Here is a 21,904-nt window from a genome sequence, read left to right as displayed (position 1 = left end):
CCGAAGGTCAGTGCTTGCATGCTTGTTGTTGATTCTTGCGGCAGAGAATGTAATGCAAGGAGGAGTCTGGCCTTCCCCCACTGGGTGTGGTGCTTGGAGTTTTGTCTTGGACGTAGCAAATCATCTTTGCCTCTTGGCTGTACAGTGCTACCGAGACTTGCATTTAGCATTAGGCTGGATTAATGAAGCTCTAATAGTGCCTGATGGAGATTGGATTATCACCCATGTTTAAGAAGCAGACTAAAATCCTGCTGAATGGATGTCTAATGAACACTTGATGAGTCCTCTCAAAGTGCTTGCTTGTAATTGCAGGAAAATAATGAGTCAGCGGATAACCCAAGCACTGCTATTAAATTGTGCTTTCTTGAGCTCCTTTAATGTGTTGCATCGCCGACTGTATGCTTTGTGCACTGGGAAAGTCTCCTTGCTCTATGCCCATGCATCATATATTATTCCCGATTTGACATATGCTAAGAGAACTCGCCTCTCCTAATGTCAGCTGTCTGTGCTCTTGTCCACCTTGCACTTACCTTTTCAGCGTCTCACACCGTATTCTGTCATGTTTTGAATTTGATCCACATATATACATATTTGCTTACTTTTAAATGGCTGCTTCTTCATGTGAGTCTGTCTAAATACAATTTACCTTCTTATACCTTGTTTGACATGCATAGGCACCTGAAGGATATTGCATAGAGCCCTCATTTATCCTTAGCTAATATTAACTCAAGTGCCACTGGTTTCCATGGATGACATTATTTTAGGAGCTTGGTTTACTGATTTACATTAATCTCTGGATGTTGACTCCTTTGTTTATTTTCCTTTGTGTGAGAGTTTGTGACTTTAGGATTTTCCCCCAACCCCTCCTTTTCTCCCCCCCAAAGAAATATTTCTGAAATAAGAGAATTAAATGACACAAATTATAGAAAAGTTTTTCTTATAATGTACATATCAGAACTTTTTAAAGCCATGTAATAAAGGGACCCCCCATCTTCCCTCACTACAACGCAATCGTTAGAGGTGTATTGATCGGTTCCTTTCATACATTTGCCTTGCAGTGTCCATGATGGGGACAGGGAACACTTACACTCTACTTTGCTGGAGCTGGGGGAGTATGCCACCACGGGCTCGCTAGAACATTTTGGGTAATTAGTAAGCGTTAACAGCATTGGCATTATCCCTTTAGTTACATTAGATGTCAGGGAGTTAATTCTTGACCATTTAGATCGCAGGCCTCTGAAATTGAAATGCACCTAAACTCTATGGTGGCCCTGATCTCAAAGAGATTCAGCCAGAAAATCTGCCCAGATATCCATCTGTCGATTACCTACCTCCCTACTTACATCGCTATCTTCCTCTTTCCCCCTCTTTCTCTCTCACTCTTCTTTGCCCACAGAAAAGGAAAGGAAACATGGGCATTTCTCAGGTTCATGAGTCATGAACCATTTGGTTGAGGGGCAGATTTATTTTCAGGGGCAATTTATTTATTGCCTGAGGTGGTTTGATTGTAGACTCTACCATTTGTGTCTCAATGGTGAGAAATTCCTCTTCTCTTAAGCAAACACCTTTTAAGCTGCAGTCCCTGACCAGGGCCCATTCTCTTGGCTCTTTCTCTCCTGGTAGTGCCTCTAATTCAGTTTTTAAGCTGCTTTGCTCTTGCATGCTGGAAGGCAGATGATCTCAGCCTGGCACACACAGAAGCCTCTCTCCTCCCCTGGCCCAGCTCTTCCTTCCTCCAGGCGGGGCCAGGCCACAGATGTGTGCTAATGAGAGCTTCTCTTTGTTTACAGGGTTTGGGATGCTCTGACAGACAATTACATCCCTTCACTCTCAGAAGACTGGAGGGACCCAAACATGGAGGCTCTGAATGGCAACAGCTCTGACACCGAGGTACCTCTCTGGGGCCCCTTACTTGATAAGGCTTGAGAAGATGTGGATGCCAGTTAGAAAAACATTCATTGATTCAACAGTCTTACCCATTAGGTAATGAAGCTCACCCATAGCTCCAAAACATTGCTGGTAAGACAGGAGTTACGGAGGAGGTGAAGAATTAGATGAGGGGACATCCAGTGTCTGTGAGGTGACTCGAATGGCCGTCTGTAAAAAGTATAAATGCAAATTACTCTGTTGTTGATCTGTGTACTGCAACATGCAAAACAAGGTGGTCTGAAGAGGAGGAGAGTGACTATCACCGGCTTCTCATGTTCAAATAATAATGGTTTAAAAAGAATCAGGTTTTCCTATCCAAAAGGAAGAGTTCAGTCTCACCAAAAACAAGATGGCAGGTGCTGATAGATTTGTGGCAAACTCAAAGCCTGGCTAATGGCCAGAGTTGGGGCCTAGACATTAGTGAGGTGGCCACTCAGTGGGGAGTGGCCAATGAGACGTTGATAGACTCCACCGAGAAGCCGTTCTTGTGGCTGAACCGGAGTCACATTCTGTGCTTACTGATGCCAAAGAAGAAGGTGGCCTAAGGGCTTCTGAATGAAGAGAATACTTATTTTTTTGTTGATCTGCATAGGCTATGGGGAGTGACCTTTCAGAAGATCCAAATGGCCCCTCCTAGCTGAATCTACATATAGGAAGGTAAAATTATTTAATGGCTTTGTCCACACTAAAAGCCAATTTCTGACTTGCTTGGTTTTCTAGTTTCAGCTTATAAGGAAATTTGATGATTTCTTATCACGAAGGGCTGTCACAGCCCTGTGGGCTCAGCAAATGAGGGAAAGAAAGGTGGATCTAATCTTCATAGGTGCTCCAGAATTGAGTCCAAGTGAAAAAGCAAGAGAGAAATTTCTGCAGATCATTGCCCAAAATAGCACAGCAAAAAGATCAGCAGTTGCCTGATTGGTTGAAAAGGTGGCTGTATATCCTTCTTAACTCTCCTAATAATTAGCAATCCCGAAATCTCAAAACTTCAAGGTTTCATTGAGTGGGACAGGTAAAATGGTGACTTCAAGACTCGGAGATTTGATGCAAGCCTACTCATTGTGGCTATAGGAGGCTGTGTCTCAGTTCCTGTTTTGATTCCTGACTGCTCATTTTCTCTTGCAATGCTTATATGTATCCTTATCCCAAATGCAAAGGACAAGGAGGCAACCATGGACTAAATCTAGTTACTGAAATGAAATCAGGCCCATCACGGTGCAAAAGGCAGATTTCGCTTTATCTCTTTGGCTCCCTTTCCAACTAATTTTGTGGATTAAGCCAAAGGATGTATAAGACCGCCTGCCCTTCAGAAGGACTCTAATTTATCCTCGTTTGCAGATTTCCCTCAAGAGGGTTAATATTTCAGGGCAAATTGAATGGCCCCGAGAAGGATGATCTTGAGTTCCACTCCTTGTAGAATTTCTTCCATCTAACCCATGGGAAAATGACAGGGTAGCAGAAGTGGATGGATTAAGGCTGTTTTATTTCATCTCCTTTATTATCTGGATTCATTACAGTAGAAGCTCTTTTAACTGACCTCAGTTTAAATGATTTGCTAGATTAACCAGTGCTCTGTACTTTTATAAAAGAGTGACTGACCCAATGCCCTTGGCTTGCTGAATGCACACAGCTGGTAGGCTTCTTCTAGCAAGCCCTCGTAGCTCCTCTTCTACTTAAGTGGTTCATTGCCAAGAATCAGGTGTGTTTGTTCTTGAACGTCTTTATCCTTGTCCTTCTGACTATAAGTGATATAATCAGAATTATGGAAACTGTTGGATTGTGACAGCAAAGAGAATCACATTTTGCATTTGGAAGATCAAATAACACATGTACATGGCTTTAAGAGTCAGATAATACTTTAGAAATATTATAAGACCTTAAAAACCACCCCAGCAGCTCCTGCCTTATTTTTTCCCTATTCCATAGAGCCAACCGCTTTTTTTTTTTTCACATTTATTTACTTATTTGAGAGGGAGAGTGGGGGAAGGGCAGAAAGAGAGGAAGAGGGAGAATCCCAAGCAGGCCATGTGCTGTTGGCATGGGGCCCAACAAAGGGCTAAAACCCACAAAGAGTGAGCTTATGACCTGAGCCGAAAGCAAGAGTCCGTCAGCCAACTGACTGAGCCACCCAGGCGCCCCGAGGCAACCACTTTGATTTCTTTTGGCATATATCTCAAATTTCCTAAGTAATACATTTATATTGCTGTTTTGATGATTAAAATAAACAGTTTTTGGCTGTTATCTATTAACTTTGCATGATGGAAGATAAGATAAGTTTAAATCTTTTACACCACTTCAAATACTCACACTTAGCTTTCTCATAGGATTGTCACCAATTTATATAGTGAAATCAATACTCAAAATATATACTGTTGTAACTATGTAAATACTATTTCTTACTGAATCATGTAGTGTTGTATAAAAATATTTCCTTTCTTGTACCACTTTTTGTTTAACCCGGAGTAAAGACTTGACTTTGTTTTTTGTTTTTTGTTTTGCTTAGTTTTCTGTATATCTATTTATCAATAGTTCAATCCCAAATGGAGTGAAATATAAATCTCACAATATGGTTAAATAAATCAGATATTCTATCAATTCAGAATTTTTTTTTTGTTTTTTGTTTTTTGTTTGGTCTTGAAGCATCCAAATTAGTACTGTCGTCTTTCTGCTATGAACTAGTCTGGTTGTATTCTAGATCTGATGCCCAGCTGTTGTCCCTGGGACTTGCCTTCACCTTCATCCTGGGGATCCTTCCTGACTCTCTCCCTGCCTTCTGACTGCCATAGTTTTTTATCTTTCTGGGTTTATTTCCTTGTTTTGTGGGGAAAAAATCGGTATGTTCTGAGAAAGGGTACAGAAGAATATCTTTTTTAGAATATACGAGAATGTCTTTATTCTCCTGTCATGTACTTGGTTGAGAGTTTGACTTGATAGTTAATTTAGGTTGCAAAAAGTTTTTTTACTCAGAATTCTGAAGGCATTGTTCTCTTATCTTCCAGCTTTCACTTGCTGTTGAGAAGCCCTCAAATTCATTCTGATTCTCCTTCTTTTATATGTGACTAGCTTTCAGGATGTTCTTTTTCCTTTCTCATTTGAAATTTTCCAGTGATGTGCCTTATAGTGTGTGCCCCCCTCCCATTCATTCTGCATTATACTTAGTGGGCCCTTTCAACCTGGACTAAATTGTGGCATGTTTTCTCGTGTTATTTCTCTGAAGATTAATTATTTCTGTTTTCTGCCTCTATTGAGATGATTACATGTGTAGTTTTATCCTTTATTATGTTAATATGATAAATTACATTAATTGATTCTCAAATATTAAGTCAACTTTGCATTCTTGAGATAAACCCAACTTGGTCATGGTGTATTATTCCTTTATTTCATTTCATTTTATGGTTTTCTTTTTTTCTCATAGCTTTACTGAAGGATGATTGGCATATGATAAATGACACATATTAAAGTGTTCAATTTGATAAGTTTTGACATATGTATACATCTGTGAAACCATCATCACAATCAAGATACTGAACATTTCCGTTACTACTCTCTTTCACCCTCCAATCTCCAGGCAACCCATTTCTGTCACTATAGATTAATTTGCATTTTCTAGAATTTCCTATAAACGGAGTCATGCAGCATGCACTCTTTTTTGGGGGAGGGCAGGTCTGGCTTTTTTTTTAATGTTTATTTTTGAGAGAGAGAGAGAGAGACAGAGCACGAACGGGGCAGGGGCAGAGAGAGGAGAGGAAGACACAGTATCTGAAACAGGCTCCAGGCTCCGAGCTGTCAGCACAGAGCCTGACGTGGGGCTCAAACTCAGGAACGGCGAGATCATGACCTAGGCCGAAGTCGGACACCCAACCGACTGAGCCACCCGGATGCCCCCTGGTTTGGCTTTTTAAGACTCAGTATAATTGTTTGGATAGTCATCCATTTTGTTGTTTGTATCAATGGTTCATTCTTTTTTATTGCAGAGGGGATTCCATTATATAGATATACCAGAATTTGCTTATTCATTCACCTGTTGATGGACATTTAGGTTGTTTCCAGTTTTTGAATATTGCAAATAAAGCTGTTATGAACATTCTTGCCTAAGTCTTTTTGTGGACATATGTCTCTGTGTCTCTTGGGTAAAATAACCTATGAGTGGAACGTCGGGGTCATATGGTAAGTGTATGTTTTGCTTTTTAAGAAACTGTCAAACTGTTTTCCAGTTTGAGAGCTCCAGTTATTCAACATCCTCACCAACACTTGTTATAGATGGCCTTTTATTTTATTGTTTATTTTTATAATATTTATTTATTTATTTTTGAGAGAAAGAGCTACAGAGTGATGAGCACGTTTGCGAGTAGGGGAGGGTCAGAAAGAGACGGAGCCTTTTACATTTTAGACATTTGAGTAGGTATATGGAGTGTCTTATTTGGGTTAAATTTGAATTCCCTTAGTAACATATGATATGGAGTATCTTTTCATGTACTTATTTACCATCTGTGTATCTTCTTCAGTGAAGAGCGCATTTAAATCTTTTGCCCACTTTCTTAATGTGGTGTTTGTATTCTTTTTAAATAGTTATTATTCTTTTTTTAAAATTTTTAAATGTTTTTATTTATTTTTGAGAGAGGGAGACAGAGCGTGAGTGGGGGGAGGAGCAGAGAGAGAGGGAGACACAGAATCCGAAATAGGCTCCAGGCTCTGAGCTGTCAGCACAGAGCCTGACGCGGGGCTCGAACTCACGAACCGCGAGATCATGACCTGAGCTGAAGTCAGACACTTACCGACTGAGCTACCCAGGCGCCCCTAAATTGTTATTATTCTTTACATTAAAAGATAAAATGAGGCATACTAAATTTTTAAGAGTTTACTTGAGTAAGAATCAAATAGGACAGTGCCAAAGCTAAAGTGGTTAGGAGTGTTCCACCAACAGGAGCTACAGGAAAGACTTTTACAAAGAAAAGGGAGAAGCAAAGAAGGAAGTTGATTAACTATAGCTTAAGTGGTTGTATTATTTGGGAAAGGCCAGTTGGCTGTTTGTGATTGGTTGTTCTTTGGTTTGAATTCTTAACCTTGAGGCATTAGAGACTTAGATTTTGGTTTGCTTAGTAGGCTTCTAAATCATTGAAACCACATCACTCTAATGGCCTCCTTGTTTAATTAATTTAACACATATATTCTAGACATAAGTCTTAAGTCCTATGTTTTGCAAATAACTTCTTTTTGTCTATGCCTTTTAACTTTCTTAACCTTATCTTTTGAAGGTCAAATGTTTTTTAAATGTGATCAATCCCAATTTATTGATTTTTTTTCTTTTATAGTTTGTGCTCTTTGTGTAGTATTTATTTATTTATTTATTTATTTATATATATTTTTAAATCTTTACTTATTTTGAGAGAGAGAGAGAGAGACAGAGCACAAGTGGGGCAGGGGCAGAGAGAGAGCGAGACCCAGAATCCAAAGCAGGCTCCAGGCTGTCAGCTGAGCTGTCAGCACAGAGCCCAATGTGGGGCTCAAACTCATGGACTGTGAGGTCATGACCTGAGCTGAAGTTGGATGCTTAACTGACTGAACCACCCAGGCACCCCCTCTTGTGTAGTATTTAAGAAGTCACTGAGGTTTGTTCTTAAGTCTTCTGGAAGTCTTATAGTTTTAGCTCTTCTGTGGTTTATGATTCATTTCAAGTTAGCTTCTATATGTGGTGTGAGGTAAGGGTCAAAGTTGGTGTGTGTGTGTGTGTGTGTGTGTGTGTGTGTGTGTGTGTACATGTATGGCTATCGAATTGTTCTGATACTACTTATTGGAAATACTGTTCTTTCCCTATTAAATTGTCTTGGCACCTATGTTGAAAATCAATTGACCATATATGTGTGGATCTATTTCTGAATTCTTTATTCTGTTTCATTGCTGTGTGTCTATGCCAATACCATGCTGTATTCATTACTGTAGCTTTGTAATAAGTCTTGATATAAAGTAGGACAGCTGACCCTTGAACAACATGGGTTTGACCTGCGTGGGACCACTTACATATGGAGTTTTTTTGGTAAATACAGTATAGTACTGTAAATGTGTTTTCTCTTCCTTATGATTTTCAATAACATTTTCTTCTCTCAAGCTTACTTTATTATAAAAATACAGTGTATAATACATATAACATACCAAATATATGTTAATCAACTGTCTATATTATCAGTAAGGCTTCCATCAACAGTAGTCTACTTGTAGTTAAGTTTGGGGGAGTCAAAAGTTACATGTAGATTATTGCTGTGCAGGGCATTGGTACCCTTAACTCCTGCATTGTTCAAGGGTCAACTGTATAAGTCTTTCAACTTTGTTCTTTTTTTCCAAAGTTGTTTTGGGTATTTTATTTTATTTACTTTTTGTTTTTATATTTTGTAACGTTTATTTATTTATTTTGAGGGAGGGAGGGCAGAGAGAGAGGGAGAGATAGGATCCCAAGCAGGCTTTGTGCTGTCAGTGAGGAACCTGATGCAGGGCTCGAACTCACAAACTGTGAGATCATGACCCGAGCTGAAATCAAGAGTCAGATTCTTCACCAACTGAGCCACCCAAGGGCCACTCTTTTGGCTATTTTAGGTCTTTTGCATTTCCATATAAATTGTGGAATCAGGTAATCAATTTCTATAACTTGCTGAAAATTCAACTGTGATTGTGCGTTAAATCCATAGATCCATTTATGTAGGTAGATCAATTTATTATGTTAATGTGATGTATTACATTAATCGATTTTCAAATACTAAAGCAACCTTTCATTCTGAAGATAAACTCCACTTAGTCATGATATAGTATCGATTTTACATAATGTGGGATTTGATTTGCTAATATTTTATTAAAGATTTTTGCATCTATGTTCACAAGGAATCTTTTTCTGTAATTTTCTTTTCTTGTAATGTCATAACATGAATTGGGAATGTTTCTACTTTCTGAGTTTGTCTTAGACTGGTATTATCTCTTCCTTACATATTTGATAGACTACACCAGTGAAACCGTCTGGCCCAGGTGTTTTCTCTGTGGAAAATTTTTGGTTACACATTCAATTTCTTTAATAAATGTAGAGGGGACAGGGCGCCTGGGTGGCTCAGTCGGCTGAGCGTTCAACTTCGGCTCAGGTCAGGATCTCGCAGTTTGTGAGTTCGAGCCCCGCATCGGGCTCTGTGCTGACAGCTCAGAGCCTGGAGCCTGTTTCAGATTCTGTGTCTCCCTCTCTTTTCCCCTTCCCCACTCATGTTCTGTCTCTCTCTGTCTCTCAAAAATGAATAAACGTTAAAAAATTAATTCTAAATAAATAAATAAATAAATAAATAAATAAATAAATAAATGTAGAGGTGTTCAGATTTTCCATTTCTTCCTGAGCTGATTTTGGCAAATAGTGTTTTTCAAGGAATTTGTTCATTTAATCTAAATAATTGAATGTATTGACCACAAAGTTGTTTATGATATGTTCTTATTATTTAATGTCAGTAAGATCTATAGTGATGGTCCTCTTTTTATTTCTGATCTGCTAATTTGTGTTTTCTTTCTCCTTCTCTCCCTCTCCCTCCCATCCTCTCTCTTAAGTCTAATTATGGGTTTATCACTTTTTTTTTTTTATAAATTTTTTTTTTCAACGTTTATTTATTTTTGGGACAGAGAGAGAGCATGAACGGGGGAGGGGCAGAGAGAGAGGGAAACAGGCTCCAGGCTCCAGGCTCCAGGCTCCAGGCTCCAGGCCATCAGCCCAGAGCCTGACGCGGGGCTCGAACTCACGGACCGCGAGATCGTGACCTGGCTGAAGTCGGACGCTTAACCGACTGCGCCACCCAGGCGCCCCAATTATGGGTTTATCACTTTTATTCATCTTTCCAGAACAGCACTTTTAGTTTTCTTTTCCTCTGTTGTTTGTTCATTTTCTCATTTGTTGATTTCTTTCCTTAACTTTATTATTTCCTTCCTTACACTGACTAGGGTTTTACTAAGCCCTGTAAGGTAGGAGCTTAGATCAGATTTTAAACTTTAAAAATAATTGTCTTAGTCCACTTGGGCTGCTATGACACAATACCACACACAGGATGGCTTATAAACAACAGATATTTATTTCTCACAGTTAAGAAGTCTGGACATCCAGGGTGCCAGCATGATTAGGTTCTGGTAAAGGCCCTCTTCTGGCTTACAGACTGTCAATTTCTGGCTGTGTCCTTGTTGGTACAAGGGATCTCAGGAGCTCTGTGGAGCCTCTTTTCTAGGGTACCAATCCCAGTCATGACGGCTCCACCCTCATGACCCAAGCAAATCCCTGAGTGCCCACCTTAAATACCATCACATTGAGCATTAAGATTTCAACATGTGAATTTGGGGAGGACACAAGCATTCAGATCAGCAATACCATGAGCATCTTAAAGTAATGAAATTTCCTTTCAGCATTGCTTTAACTGAATCCCATAGTTTTGATATGGCATGTTTTTGTTAACCTTCAGCTTATGGGTCATTTAGATGTATGTTGCTGAATTTCAAAATGTTTGGGGATTTTATAGTTATCATTTTGTCATTGATTTCTAATTTAGTTTTGGCGAGAACACAATCTGTACAAATTCAGTCTTTTAAAATATATTGGGATCGATATATGGCTCAGCATATGTTGTATCTTAGGAATGTACTATGTGCCATTGAAAAGAATGTATATTCTGTAATTGTTGGTTGCAATGTTCTATAAAGATCAACTAGATTAAGTTGGTTTAAGTGTTGTTGAATTCTTCTATTTCTTAACGGATTATTTTGCCTGTTTATCCACTACAATTTAGTTTTTGGTTTTAATTTTTATTATTGAAGTAAAATTGACATGTAACATTAAATTAGTTCTTTTTTCAGGTACACAACATAGTGAGTTGACAATTCTGTACATTATGCAATGCTCACCATGATAAATGTGGTTATCATCTGTCACTATATAGTGTTATTACAATATTATGGACTATATTCCTTTCCTGTGCTTTTCATCTCCATGATTGATTGGTCGATTGATTCATTTATTGTAAGCTCTATGCCCAACGTGGGGCTTGAACTCATGACCCCAAGATCAGAAGTCATATGCTCTACCAACTGAGCCAGCCAGGTGGCCCCCCCACCCCGATTTATCTGCTTTATAACCAGAAGTTTGTACCTCTTTAGCTATTTGCCCATTACCCCCACCACTCTTCCCTCTGGCAACTATCAGTTTGTTCTCTGTATTTATGAGTGTTTCTATTTTTGGTTGTTTTGTCTTTCAGATTCCACATATAAGTGAAATCATGGTATTTGACTATCTCTGACTTATTTCACTTAGCATAATAACACTAGCTCCATCCATATTGTCACAAATGGCAAGACCTCATTCTTTGTCCTTAATGTTTTTTTTTTTTTTAATTTTTGAGATGGACAGGGAGAGTGAGTGTGTGTGCACGTGTGTGAGCGCACTAGTAGGGGAGGGGCAGAGAGAGAGGGAGACAGAAGATCTGAAGCAGGCTCTTCTGCACTGATAGAGCAGAGCCCGATTCGAGGCTTGAGCTCATGAACCACGAGATCGTGACCTGAGCTGAAGTCGGATGCTTAACTGACTGAGCCACCCAGGTGCCCCAAATTCTCATTCTTTAGTTTGGCTAAGTAATATTCCATTGTATATATATACCAGATCTTCTTTATTCGTTCATCTATTGATGGACACAGGTTGCTTCCATATCTTGGCTATTGTAAATAATGCTACAATAAACATAGGGGTGCATATGTCTATTTGAATTAGTGTTTTCATTTTCTTTGGGTAAATACCTGCCAGTGTAATTACTGGATTGTATGGTGTTTCTGTCAGTCCTTTTACTTTTCACCTGTTCCTGTCTTTATGTTTAAAGAGTGTCTTTTATAGATTGCATATAGTTGAGTTTTTTTTTATTATTATTCTTATTTTTGAGAGAGAAAGAGAGAGAGCCGGGGAGGGGCAGGGAGCAGGGACTCTTCCACGCCATCAGCATAGAGCCCAGCCTGGAGCTCCATCCCACGAACCATGAGATCATGACCTGAGCTGAAATCAAGAGCCAGTTACTTAGTTGACTGAGCCATTCCGGCACCCTCATCTTTGATATTTAGTCTGAAAATGATGATGTGTGCTTTTTCGTTCATTGGGTTTAATTCATTTGCATAGTGTTTAGTCCATTAACACATAAAGTAACTTGAATAGTTTGTGTTTAAATGTATGATCTTGCATTTCTATTTGTCCTCTCTGGGTTTTTGTTGTTGTTGTTATTCCTCTGTTCCATCTTCCCTGCCTTCTTTTGGGTTAATCAGATTTGTTTGGTATTCCATTTTATTTCTTCCATTAGATTTTAGCTATACCTCTTGGTGTGTGTGTTTCTGGTTTGTTTCTGTTTTTGTTTTTTACTGACTTCTTTAACGATTATACTCTGCATTATTAAGTTATCATAGTACATTTAGGATTAATATTATGCTACTCCACATAAAATGTAAAACACTTTCTGCAGTATAAGTATATTCCTGTTATCCTCTGTGCTATTGTTGTCATATATTTTATTGCAATCCATATTATGTGCCCTGCAACACAAAGTTTTTATCTTTTGCTTTAGACAGTTAGTTGTCTTTTAAAGAAATTAGGAGAAGGAAAAAAAGCATAAATTTTTAATATTTACCATTTTTGGTATTATTTATTCCTTCCCGTGGGTCTGATTTTTAATCATTTCCTTTTAGGCCAAAAAACTTTCTATAGGATTTCTTGTAGTGTTAGTTCACAGGTGACAGATTCTCAGCTTTCATTTATTTCATGTTTTCCCTTCTTTCAATGGTCACAGCCTTTCACTGTCTATGCCCAGTGCCTCAAAACAATTGGCTCATAGATTTTGTCCAGATTTGTAGCTGTATGTGGCTGAAGCGGTAAGTCCAATACTAGCTACTCTTTTGTGGCTGAGAGAGACCATCTCTTGTGTTTTTGTGTTTTGGAATTTGTTTTATTCAAGTGTTGGACTTAAAATGATCTTCTGCTTTTTCTACCCTCCCATTTTCTATCCACTTATTTTGCTTTACTCTCTCGGTGATTTTCTCAACCTTATCTTCAATTCTTCTTTTGAAAATATAGATTTTGCTACTATAATTTTAGTGTCTAAGAGCTCTTTCTTATTGTTTTTTTTTCTTTAATTAACTCTACTAAAAAGACCATGTTTCGAGGAAGCAGTGTTTCCTTGATGTCTTTCTGAGGACAGTAATGATAGGAAGGAGTTTCTTCTGCCTTCTGTATTGCTTTTGATTTGCTTTTCCTATGTATTTGTTTCAGTCCCTGTCTTTCATGTTGGGGATTGTCTGCAAATGTTTGACAGTCCTTGGGCATAATTTCATATTTAAAAGTGAAGCTAGACTCATTGAGCTCTTCCTTTGGGGCAGGTCTTATCTCCTGCTGCCCCCACTGTAGTGATCAGTAAGGACCTGGTCATTTTTTTGGAGGCCCCAAATATTGGCGTGTATCTATAGGTCTTTTTTCTTGGGCAGCGTAATAGAAATGTGCTGGTTAGTGACTTGAGTCATGTTTTGCTTGAGGAGGATAAGCCTGACTGCCAGTGTCCTTAGAGCCTAATAAGGGCAGGAGGGTCTTGGTGAGTATGTAGACTTTCACTTAATCCCTCTGTTTGGGGCAAGATCCCTCATCCCTGCTTTCAGGTGGCCATGGGTATCTTGAGTCCAGGGCCTCCTAGTTCAACCTTTCCAGAGTAAAATCTCCACTTCTTTTAATGGTGAGAGGGTGGTAGTTGCCTTTCTATGTGGGAAAGGAGAAGAGACCCGGGGTCTTGCTGCTCCTATGAAGAATCCCAGCAGATCCTTCTTTTTGCAGCCCCACCTCCCAGTACCACCTGAAATCTCTAATTCTGAGTCTTTCAGCATCTTTGGGGTAAAAGCACTTACTTTGGGAAGCCTCCTCCTACAGAGCTTACTCCTCTAGCCTTCTAGCTCAGCATCTGCTTTCTAGCATCTCCTTTGCTGTTGTCTTTACTCTGGTTTGTTTTGTTCCTGTGGGATATCCTCTTTTGGTCCTTTAGCTCTCGCTGTAGTCAGATTTCAGGAGGAAGAGGAGATAATGGAGTGTGTGTGCTATCTCCTGTCTTCCTCCTGCTATAAAAACACAGAAATGGGAAATCATTTAAAACATCTTAAAAAATTGTGTTCTGATGTGGACGATCGGAGAAAGACAATATGGAACCTCTACTCAGAGGCCCATCATGAAGAAAAAGGCCTTGCCTTATGTTAGGAGCTTGGGGGAAAAATACATGTACACTTACATTTTTAGGTCAAAATACTATGCTCGAGTTCTGTAGTATTATTATTATTATTTAAAGTTTTCCACGTTTATTGGGTTTTTCAATTAATCAATATTTTGTCCCTGATTGATGTAAAAGACAGTCTCTTTTGTCCCTGTAACTTGAATTAATAGCACATGGCGGTTGTCTTGGATAAGAGGAACGAACATCCAGGACTGGGTGTTCCACTCTTCTGTTTTCCAGGTGACTAAACAGCTAAGTTGTATGTGGACAGGGGCTGACTATAGGAGGCAATAGTGTTGCCATTCCTGTCTCTTTCGTGTGTTCATTAATTCGTTCAAGAAGCGTCTGTTGTCTACATGCTGTTTGCTAGGCTCTGGTACATCTCACTGTGGGGATTCAGAGGCATTGACTTAACCCCACACAGATGTTTCCTGGTTGTTCACAAGCATACAGGGGATGTAGTTGTCTTTTCCCTGGGCTGGGTGCATGCCATTGATTTTTTTTTTTTTTTTTAACTTTTGACCGAAGGTGAAAATGTACCTTCATTCTCTTACTTTTGGTCAAGGCAACCACCTGTGTGAAACAATTGTGATAAGGGGAGGGAATAGAATCATCTGGTTAATAGTCATTATTGAACACAAGGACCCTGTAATTTCAGTCCTCACTCAGACTTCTGTGCAGCAAGACTTGGCAGTCTTATAGGCTCCAGGGAAGGTTCTCCACATTTAGTGTCAAGTTTGAAGCTACCACGTTACAGCCTTGGGGGCACACCCTTGACCCAAAGCAGGAGGAAGAAATGGCTTGTCGAGTAGTATGGCCAGACCTTTTCTGGATCTCGGTCTTTTTTTCTCAGTTCTGGAAAGAAGTCACTTAGAAGAATGATTTTTCTTGAAACAGTCATAGTTCACTTCTACAGTATGGACACAATGTGAGTTTTAGTCTACAAGCTAATTAAGCCTTAAATGACCTAGCCTGCAGGTTGTTTTTGGCTTTAGTCTTCCCAATGCCACACAAGAGACTAAACAAACTCCCTGTAGCAATTTCTAGGTCTCTCATATATGAGAATAAGAGTGTATATATACTCTTCCATGTACATAAGTGTGTGTGTGTGTAAATCATATAACCCTATCCATATGTACTAGTGTTATCATTTTTCAATTTTTTTTCTTTTTTTCCCCTATTTGTTCCCACCCAGTTTTCCACTCTCTGCCTGAGATATTGTCCTGGTAAAGAAGGGAAGTAGGGAGTCTATAAAAGGCATTCATAAGGAAAGAAGGCTTGTTGAGAAGGGACACAAACTGTAGGCGGAACAGAGTCTGCTAGGACGGGGAGAAAATATGGGAAGAGCCCTAGAGAGGGTAAGGAAGGAAGAGAGAATGAGAACCAAAAGCTAGAGAGGGAGGAGAAAAGGCCAGGGATGGGGTGGATGTGTGAAATCAGAGGCAGGGGGGATAATCCACACATGAGAGCGGAGGGAAGGAGCCAGGACTTTAAGTACTTTGTGTTGGTTTCTCCTTTTATTTTACTTTTTAGCATCAGGCTTCTGAGATCTGAGAAAACGTGGGGTAGGGATGGCTCACACAATACTAGGAACTCAGGGTGACTTATCATTCATTATAATTGCTTTTCAGGTCTCTTTTTACCCAAGCCTGACGAATCAGACCCGCAGGCTTTGTGCCAGAGGGAGAGGCGAGAAAGCTCCAAGAGGCATCCATGCCACTGCTCGGGTTCACTAACATTTAAACAGCAAGAAGCGTCTGTCCCTAGAAACTCCCTCCCTGCTTTCAGCCAGGAGCTCAGAGGGAAGACCTTGGGAAAGCAGACAGTGTAGCTCAATGATGCAGTATTAGCAGTCAGTGAAAATTGGCCATATCTCAGAAGATGTAAGCCTTTTGTTTTTAGAGTAGGTTTAATGTCAAAGAAATTCTGGTTATATCTCACACTCGCCTATAGAAAATCATCCAAACAGAAAACAACAACCTCTGTTCCCCAGGGTGAGCCTAACTTCTAGCTTCTGGGCCTTTCTGGCCCTGAGAAGTTTTGCCACGAGTGTAGTTGTAAACAAAGTGGGGCTCCGGGAGCTTCGTTCTGCAGAGTGGGGAGTGCGGAAGCCAGGCGGCCACCACAGGTGGTAGGTAAACTTGGCGGAGAGAGCAGCATATGGGTTCGCCAACAGAAATAGATGTCACCATCTGGCGCACAAGCCCCTCAAATGATCCCATTACTTCCCGGTCCTACCCCTCATCCAGGTTGAGTGCAGACAGCATTTGAGATATATTTGATTAATTTTTTAATGACATAGTCCTAGTTTCACGCAAACGTGGACAGAAGATGATGTGTTTTGTTAGGGGCATCTGCCAAGGTGGAGCTCAAAGGAGAGGGGAGAAATTTCTGAGGATAGATGATCTCTGACATGATTGCTTGGGGTGGAACTGGGTGTTTTCTGTCGGAACAGAAGTGTAATCCCCAGGGAAGAGGCAGATAAGCATGCCAGCTATCGAAGAGCAAGTAAAAATTGATTCCAGGAAGAGAGGTGTCTCTGCAGAAAGATTTCCTGGAGGCTTTCCTTACCAGCCCTTATATGACTCTCAAATCTGACTTCTGGACACAGACAGCCTGTGGGGTGATTTAGTGGTTTATTTTGTGTAGGATTTGAACCTAAGTGCTGGACTGTGGCTGTTTGGGATATGGTCAGTAAAGCCAGATGTGCTGTGAACACCTTGTTGGATTTCAACATCTAGAATCACAATGGCTGTGAACTTTCAGAATCTTACTTGGCATTGTGGAATTTTGGAGAAACGGCAAATGTTTCAATATTTTTGATGTTTAGTCTGTCCTGTAGTTCACATGGTCAGGTGATACTGTGGCATGCCTCATGTAGATTCATCACCTCCTTCTGCAGCTATGACACCAAGCCTAGAATTCCAATTCTAATTCCAATTCCAATTCCAATTCCAATTCCAATTCGAGACAGCCTTTCATCAAGTTCTAAAAGCTTGACTGTTTGGATTGGAACAACCCACCCGTTAAAATGCCTAATTAAGTAAACTCTGGAAACAAAACCCCAGACTGAAACTCCTTGTATAAATAAGGGTGACTTTGCTGCAGGAATTGTCGACAGTGTCACTTGCCTTGGGAAGGTTCCTCGTTCACACAGGGACAACCTGTCTGTGGGTTAAAGAACAGTGCTCCTCCCTTTGAGTCAGACATTCCTCGTTGTCCTTTCCTGACTCAGGGATGCATGTTGTGCAGAAGGGCTGTGTTTGGAATTGGGTGAAACTCTGGGCACCTCTTCAGATTCCCCTCTTTACACAGTGGATGGCCGGCCGGAGGGGCCTCTCAGTCATGTTATCCATTCTAGACACCAGAGAGTAAAGAGATCCCTGGTTCTGCTGATGATCTATTAGAATTCCACCCCCTCCCCACCCCCCTTCAGATCCATGAGAAGGAAGAGGAAGAGTTCAACGAGAAGAGTGAACACGATTCTGGTATCAATGAGGAACCTCTACTCACAGCAGATCAGGTACGAATATTTCTCTTGGTTCTCGGGACTTTTTGTTCTCTGGCTCAAGAAAAAGTTTAAGTACACATACTTGTCACATCTTTTTATTTTATTTTAATTTTTTTAAAGTTTATTTATTTTTGAGAGAGAGAGAGTGAGCAGGGAGGGGCAGAGAGAGAGGAGAGAGAGAATCCCAAGCAGGCTTCATGCTGTTAGTACAGAGCCCGATGTGGGGCTTGAACTCACGAGCTGTGAGATCACCACCTGAGCTGAAACCAAGAGTTGGACGCTTAACCGACTGAGCCACCCAGGTGCCCCTTGTCACATCCATTTAAGGCAGAAGAAAGATATATGGTCTAGTGGTGGCTGTGTTGATGACTCGGAGCATCTGTGATAAGGGATTTCATTTCTCTTTATGCCTTAGTTTACCCACCTGCGGTAAATAGGAACATAATTCCTGACCCTTGGGTTGGGCGGGGCTCATGTTTGATTACGTCCAGAGACGGGCCCAGTGTTGACTGGCTTCACTTCTTGCTAAGCCTCTGCATGCAATCCCATTAAGAGTCAAGACACTTAAATAAGGGTCCTAAATCCCTGTTCCTGCGAAGATAGAAGTGGCAGAGGAGGCTTTTGTTTGATGGGTATTTTCTCATATTTCACAGAATACTCAAAATGTTGAGCCTTACAAAGGGACTCTTTTTTTTTTTTTAATGTTTATTTACTTTGGAATGAGAGAGAGACAGAGACAGAGTACAGAGGGGGAGGGCAGAGAGAGGGAGACACAGAATCTGAAGCAGGTTCTAGGCTCTGAGCTGCCAGCACAGAGCCCGACGTGGGGCTTAAACTCACAAACCATGAGATCATGACCTGAGCTGAAGTCAGATGCTTAACCGACTGAGCCACCCAGGCACCCCCCAAAAGGACTCTTAATATGCAATTGAGTCTTTGTTTAAAAAAAAAACGTAGTGTTTGACATTTGATTGAATTAGTTATATTTTGGCTTTGTCACTTATTACTTCAGGGGAATAATCTTGGGTCTTTGAATTCTTTTTTCAACTTTTTAGTCAACAAATATTTATGGGTGACTTTTTTGAGCAGGTGCCATACAAGTTTTTCACAAAGTAATTCCACAAAAAAACTCCACCAGGAGACTTTGGTGCCAGACAGTGCTTTTTGGTGAAAGGAACTCTGTGGTAAAAAGGTGGGATTATAAACAGATGAGGTCCAAGAGATTGAAGGGAGCCGGATAAAAGAGAATAGGGGCCAACAGTTATTCTTGTGAATGGTAAGAGAAATACGATTCAGTGATCCAAAGTCAAGGACAAGTAGTCTGAGAGACGAGAAACTAAGCCATAAAATTTTAAAGGGGGTTTGTCATTTGCTTGCATTTTATAAGCGGCTCTCAGCAAAGACTAAGTATTCCCTAAATTGGCTGAGTGGAGTTGAGAAGTTGTGGGGATAAAATAGAAATTATTCTCAAGGAGGGGACCCTAAGTCCCCTTGTCCTTGGTCCAGCTGACATGAAGAAACCTGCTTCAGGGACCACAGTCCAGTAGCCTGGAGCCTCAATCCATCCCAGAATCGACAGACAAATGTATAAAAATGCCCTATCGCGACCAGACCCATCTGTAGACGCCTTTCAGACCTTCTTTGCTTGTTCCATTTTCTTTATGTGTAAACCATTAACGGACGAATCAGTCCTCTGGCAGTCCTCTCATTCAGCCCTCTCTGCTGGGCCCTGTTAAGAGTCTAGATTACAGCTGGTTTCCTATCTATTTTCTGCTCTCCGGACCCTACCCACCCTTTTGTTATTTTGTCACCCTGTTTCGTACTTGTGTCTGGGCAGCCTAGTTCCTGTCCAGGTGAATTCTGGAGAAATTTCCTCGGTGTGAAAAAGCCTCCCTGTTTTGAGCCGTTCTAGGAACAGCAGAAGCACCGTGACAGTTAATGGACTGGGTTTTGTGCTAAAGTTGGTTGGATAAAGTATTTCCTCACTTAGAAATAAAATGCTCAGCAGATTGAAGTAAATGTTCCCTTCCAGGCAGCTTTGCTTTGTTTCCCGAAAGAGGAGTTTATCTCCGATAAAGCACTCATCTAAATGGTGTTCTTGGAAGAGATTTCACATTGAAGTGTGCTTTACATTAAAGAGTGTGTGTAAGACTTTGGTCAGATCTGTTTTTATTATTATTCAATATGTATTAAATAACGATACCGCTTTGGGAATTTTACAGGCAGAAATTAGAAACTTCCTTAACCGGTCAAAATTTGAGCCAGCCTGTCCTTCCAGCAGAGAACAGAGTGAGCACTCTCTTGTGTACCTTCTTCAGGTCATTGAGGAGATTGAAGAAATGATGCAGAATTCCCCAGACCCTGAGGAAGAAGAGGAGGTCCTGGAAGAGGAGGATGAGGGAGAAACCTCCTCCCAGGCTGACTCTGTCCTCCTTCAGGAGATGCAGGCCTTGACCCAGACCTTCAACAACAACTGGTCCTATGAAGGTGAGGGCCCTGGTGGGTGGGCTTGCCAAGGATGAAGACCATTCTGGGCCAGGCCCTGGGCACATGCTTCACATGTAGCTAATAGAACCTCAAATCGAGGAGGCTGGTGGCTCCTTTCTTACTGGGCATCAGGAGAGAAGTTAGCCTCTTTGGTGGGGAGGTGGAGAGAAAGTCAGTTAAACAAAATCAAAAATGGCAAAACTAACCAAAGAATAAGACAAAAGCAGAAAAAGGAGACGAAATCTGAACCCACTATCCAAAGTGATGCTACCGTAAAATCAGTGAAAAAGGTAATAATAATGATAGCTGATATTTTGGGGAGAGCTTTCTGTGTGCCAGACCCTGTTCTAAGAATTTCTGTGCATAATCTCATTTCCTCCCCACGCCAACTCCATTAGGATCGAGGTAATTGAGTATCCTGAGAGGTTAAGTGACTTGTTTGATGCCACTGTGGGGGAAATATAATTAAAAACAAAATCTCCTCCTCACCCAGAAAACCGTTCCACAGAGGAGAAGAGAGAAAGAGGACAATTTTATTATTGAATAAGCGTTAAGCCAGAATGGGGTGCGCATCACAGGCAGAAAGAAATCCTACTCTCGTCTACAGCTAAGTGGATACAACCCATTACATTAAATAGGTTTTGCAATCTGGAGTCAGGCGACTAGTTAGGCTCCTGTCATCTTCCTTGGTGATTACTTTTCAAAGCCGTGACTCCTAGGGGGTTGGGAAAACATTCCTGAATCCTAAGACGGGCAAGAGGCTTATTTAGCCATTAAAATGATTGGCATCTCTCTGCAAAGGACCCAGGAAGCCATTCTCAAAGAAAAGTCAGGTAAAGGAGAGAGAAAGTCTCTTCCCTTATTTTCAACAGGGAGAGCCAAGGCTCTAATTTTTTATTTGTATCTGCCCTTACACTACATGCAGGTCACGAGGGGTGGAGCCCATATGTGAAGCCAGGCAGGTTGATTCCAGAATCTGTGCTCTTAATCTGGGTTAGCTCTCTGATACAGGTTTGTAGTAATTATAGTCACACAAAGAAAAAGGCGGATGAGGCGTGAAATGGAAACATGTAACACAGTGAAGGCACAATTGGGTATAAAAGTCATCGGTCTGGAGGGGTAAGGGTACCCATGCTGCAGGAGGGGCCGAGGAGATCTGCACCCAGGCTGGTGGGGACTTGGAAACACAAGAGGGAGAAGGTGGGCCGGGCAGGTGTAAAGGTCCAAACATGGTAAAAATTGAGGCCTGATCTGAGGAACTGTGTCCTGAAAATGAAACTCTGCGGCCCTAAAGAGTAGAGGCCAGGGGATGGCCAATGCAGAAGGAATGTGCTGGGAATGATGGGGCAGACTTGGCTGCCTTCGAGCCGTTCTCAGCCACACAAAGGCCCCAAACACAGCGGCATTCAGCGCAAGACTCCCGAAAACAGCTGAAGTGCAGAGTGAAATGGCAAATGCAGAAGGAGGAGGCAGCTCCAAAGAGCAGAAGAAATGGGGAAGGTGAACCAAGGCAGCAAACACATAGGCCAGAGCAGAAACGGGGAAGTAAAATGGATTCTGGGGCCGAAACAAAAGATACAATTTGTAACGATGCCTCCCTCCTCCCCTCCACAATCGATTTTATTTTATTTTATTTTTTAAATTTACATCCCAGTTAGTTAGCATATAGTGCAACAGTGATTTCAGAAGTAGATTCCTT

At 40.9% G+C, this 21,904-nt stretch overlaps 1 protein-coding gene and 1 non-coding gene across 3 annotated transcripts in view; one reads left to right on the top strand and one right to left on the bottom strand.

Annotated features, from left to right (window-relative positions):
• FEZ1 (fasciculation and elongation protein zeta 1) overlaps positions 1-21,904 on the top strand; it is a 43,757-nt gene that overhangs the window by 10,874 nt on the left and 10,979 nt on the right. For both annotated transcript variants that reach the window (XM_023239273.2, XM_003992536.6), the window contains exons 3-5: positions 1,791-1,890; positions 17,644-17,730; positions 20,037-20,205. In XM_023239273.2, coding sequence (XP_023095041.1) covers positions 1,791-1,890; positions 17,644-17,730; positions 20,037-20,205 — 356 coding nt within the window. The remainder of the gene's footprint in view (positions 1-1,790; positions 1,891-17,643; positions 17,731-20,036; positions 20,206-21,904) is intronic.
• On the bottom strand, positions 10,959-11,031 carry TRNAR-UCU. The gene has a single exon. It is a non-coding gene; the product is annotated as a tRNA-Arg (tRNA).

Source organism: Felis catus, chromosome D1 (assembly GCF_018350175.1).
Source record: "Felis catus isolate Fca126 chromosome D1, F.catus_Fca126_mat1.0, whole genome shotgun sequence".
Classification (NCBI taxonomy): Eukaryota; Metazoa; Chordata; class Mammalia; order Carnivora; family Felidae; genus Felis; species Felis catus.
This window is presented reverse-complemented; position numbering and strand designations above follow the sequence as displayed.